The 3,787-nt window shown below is 40.6% G+C and overlaps 1 protein-coding gene across 1 annotated transcript; it reads left to right on the plus strand.

The window, feature by feature from the left end:
* Positions 1-218: 218 nt before the first annotated feature.
* Positions 219-1,751, plus strand: LOC138025761 (putative diacyglycerol O-acyltransferase Rv1760). The gene has a single exon (XM_068872927.1). The coding sequence runs from the start codon at positions 219-221 to the stop codon at positions 1,749-1,751; it is 1,533 nt and encodes a 510-aa protein (XP_068729028.1).
* Positions 1,752-3,787: the final 2,036 nt, after the last annotated feature.

Below are 3,787 nucleotides of genomic sequence, written 5' to 3' on the forward strand. Positions count from 1 at the left end.
CAAACGGTCCGAGTTGTGGCTCGGTCTTGTCATATTTTCAAAATAAATTTCCTGTTTCCTGTCTGTTTGTAGTAAATAAAGTTTATTAACAATGACTAATTGGGACAACAGATTGACCAATCAGATCCTAGGATATGACACACGACGCCTTTGAGATTCAACTGAAGTACTTTGATCCTAGCTTTGTCACGTCATTTTATCTGATGTGAAGCACAGCAATGGAAGAAAACAGTGATCCAACCGATCGAGTGGAGAGCCCCTTGAGAGAAATCTCCACGTGGTTTGCAACGGTTTGGCATATTGCACTGTGCCTGTTGTGCTATGCACTCTTTCTTGTTGCCTTAATTCCCATGCTTCCGTTCATAGCAGTTTTCAACATCTTAAGGGTGACTGAGCGTGTGTTAGTGAAGATGACTTCTGGTCAAATAGCCTTGACCGGCATTGATGCACTAGGTGTGCCATGCACCGATGAGAACCATGTTATTATCAACGTGTTGCACTGCTTTGAAAACAAAGGCTGCCTTGACGAAGCAATTAACAACTTCCGTCAAGCCATTTTAGAACGTCTGGTCAATGCAAAGAAAGCCGATGGAGAATTAGTTTATCCCAGAGTTCGTTGGTATGTACGACCTGGCAGGTTCCAGTACTTTTTCCAAGAAGACCAATCCTTCAAGATTGAAAATCACGTATTTAAATGGGAAGGGGAGGTACCCCGTTCAAAAGATGAATTAGAAGCGATCGTATCTAAGTTGAATAATGAACCTTTCTCTGCAGGAAGATCTCCTTGGTATTACTGCTGTGTTCCGACGTGCTTTGGTGACAATGATATTGCAGTAGTGTTTAGAATTAAGCATTATGTAGCTGATGGAATTTCTGTTTCAAAGTACATCGCTTATAATTTCCCAGATCAAAAAGGGTTCTTAGCAACACCTCAAAAGTTCTCAACCACAGAAAGAACACTTCTCTTGGCAAAAGGACTGCTGTTGGCACCAATGTACTTATTTAAGTTAATACTCGCATCTGCTGATCAATCCATTTTACACGGTCCACAACTATGTGGAGTAAAAAAGGTTGCGTGGCATAAAGCAGTTGAACTTAAATTGATAAAAGAGATCAAGACAGTTACCGGTACAACTGTGAATGATGTGTTAACGTCTTGCATTTCTCTGGCTCTAAGAAGGTACTTCCAGAAAAAAGGTGATAAGCATCCAGCTGACTTCACTGCAAGTGTCGCTGCGGACATTCGCCTAACACCAGCTTCACTTGAGGAACTTTCCTTTGAAAATAAGTTTTCCTTTGTTTTCCCCAAACTACCAGTGGCTACTGAAGGCGCTGAAAAGCAATTGTATGAGGCAAAAGCTCGCATGGATAAAGTGAAATTTTCTGGTGATCCATGGGCCTCATATGTCGTTCTTTTGACCTCACACTACCTTTTCCCCGAATTTTTGAGTACTAAGGTCAATTCATTTTGTATGAATAAGGCAAGTTGTATCCTTTCGAATGTACCTGGCCCACAACACGAGGTCTCTGTCAAAGGCATCCGTATGAAATCCGTTACATTTTGGCCTCCGAACTTTGGTAATATTGCAGTGACAATATCCATTTGCTCATTTGACGGCCAAGTTTTTGTTGGAGTTCAAGGCGATGCCTGTGTTCTGTCAGATCCTGGAGTGATTATAGAGGAGTTTGGAAATGCTGTGCATGAGATGGCCAGATGCGTTCTTCGTAGCAACGGCAGTATCAGCAATTGACTCAAACTGTGTTAACGGCTATATATAAACGAAATAAACTCAAGTGATTTGTAGCACTGGCTGTCCTCTCAACAATACTGAGTGTTTGAAATATCACACTAGAACCTCATTGTGCCGCGATGTGAAAGTCACAGTTTTGTTCTAGGGTCAGCTTCTGAACTTTATTTATTTCTTTATTTTTATTTTATTTTATTTTATTTTATTAGCTTCGCCAAATAAACAAGCAAAACAATTACTACGTATACAGAAGAACATTGGCAGGGACACCGCTACAGCTGTGGCCAATTACAGCGGGCCCGGATACTAATAAGAACTGAATAATAACAAGGAATGTTAAAAAATACAGCAATACAGAACAACAAGTTATAGGCCATTTGCACTGAGGTCATGTGACATAGTTTTCATGAAAATGAAAGCTGCATGATTTTGCCTTCGAAAAACGATTAGTGGGTCATATCTTAAACATAATAATAGTAATTTGGTTTTTCAAACCCGCACCATTTTCTTAAAATGAGTAAGTTCCTCGCTGGTCACGTGACCGAAATGTGATTTTTAAAATTATGAATTACTTCTTTCTGAACACAAGCTTTGCACTTAAACTTCAAGGAGGATGTTGAAAAAATTATGTGCTAACGTTTACAGCACATCTGAGCGTAACTATTAAACGTTTAACAAGATATAAGCAAAAAGTAGTTTTGGCCGCCATATTGGAGGGAAAGAGTATGCCCTCCAACATGGCGGCCAATACAAATCATACTGCTTTGTTGAAAAATCAAAGTGCCATAAAATTTCTTCCTTAAATGCGTTTCCTCTCAAATTTCGGGTGTAAGCTAATTTTTATGTGCTCTGTCAATTTTCTGCATCAGCAAGATGCCAACTCATTGTTTAAAGGAAGCAATGGTCACGTGACCTCTTAGTGCAAGTGGCCTATTGCACGGAACAAGGGACGAGCACTATTGCATTTTAAACAGATAGACTTGAACGAACGTGGGTCATCACAGGAAACAGCTAACACGGACTTAAATAATTAAAAATAACCGATTTAAAGGAAGCTAAGGTCGATGAGCTCAAATCTAGTTCGTCCGCTAAACAATTCCAAATTCTACTAGTTCTAATAAGAAAGGATTTCTGGTAAGTAGAAGTTTTACATTTCTTGATTATGTCTTTATTGACGTTGCTGGTTGAGGATCTAGTACGTCTACCGTATTTGCGAACTTCAGGTAGAACAGAGACATTCACGTTAACAAGACCGTGTGTCAATTTGAAAAAATAGGTGAGATCTAAAAGTTCATGCCAGTAACAAATAGGTATTAGGTTTAGAGTTTCTAAACGAGACGTATAACTTGTATTAGAAGAATAAGGCAGTTTTAAGATAAACTTAGTGGCGCGTCTTTGGATACGCTCACGCTTAACAATGAGCTCGATGGACTGCGAGGCCCAAATTTGGGTGGCGTATCCCAAACGTGGCCTAACTAGGGCTTGGTATAGCGTACGTCGTACTTCGGTTCTAAATATGAACCTCGTGTTCCTCTGTAAGTAGCCAAGTAGTTTATTAGCACGTGAAGATTGTTCGTTTACTTGTTTGGACCATGTCAGATCCTTACTAATCCATACGCCCAGATCTTTTTCTGCAGCATATAATTCCAGTGCGGTGCGGAGTTTGTAACAAAATAAGATCGGGTTTTTCATTCTTGTTATGCGCTGCGCCTTACATTTAGCTTCGTTAACGAGGAGACCGGATGAATAAGACCAAGTTGCAAACTTCCCAAGGTCTTTCTGGAGAGAGAAGGCATCATCCAAAGTTTTTCTCTCTCTAAATATTTTTGTGTCGTCAGCGAACAACAAAACTCGACTGCTAGAACTGACGACTTCGGGAAGGTCATTGACGTATAAAAGGAAGAGGGCTGGTCCAAATATGGAACCCTGAAGTACTCCAGAGGTGGGAGTGCCTTTCAAGCATTACCCTGGTCCCAGAGGTTTTTCTTGAGCCGCGAAGCTCGTCTCTTCGCGACTCGTCTTCGCGTCTTCCGGGCTCT

This window comes from Montipora capricornis, chromosome 12 (assembly GCF_036669925.1).
Source record: "Montipora capricornis isolate CH-2021 chromosome 12, ASM3666992v2, whole genome shotgun sequence".
In the NCBI taxonomy this organism is placed as follows: Eukaryota; Metazoa; Cnidaria; class Anthozoa; order Scleractinia; family Acroporidae; genus Montipora; species Montipora capricornis.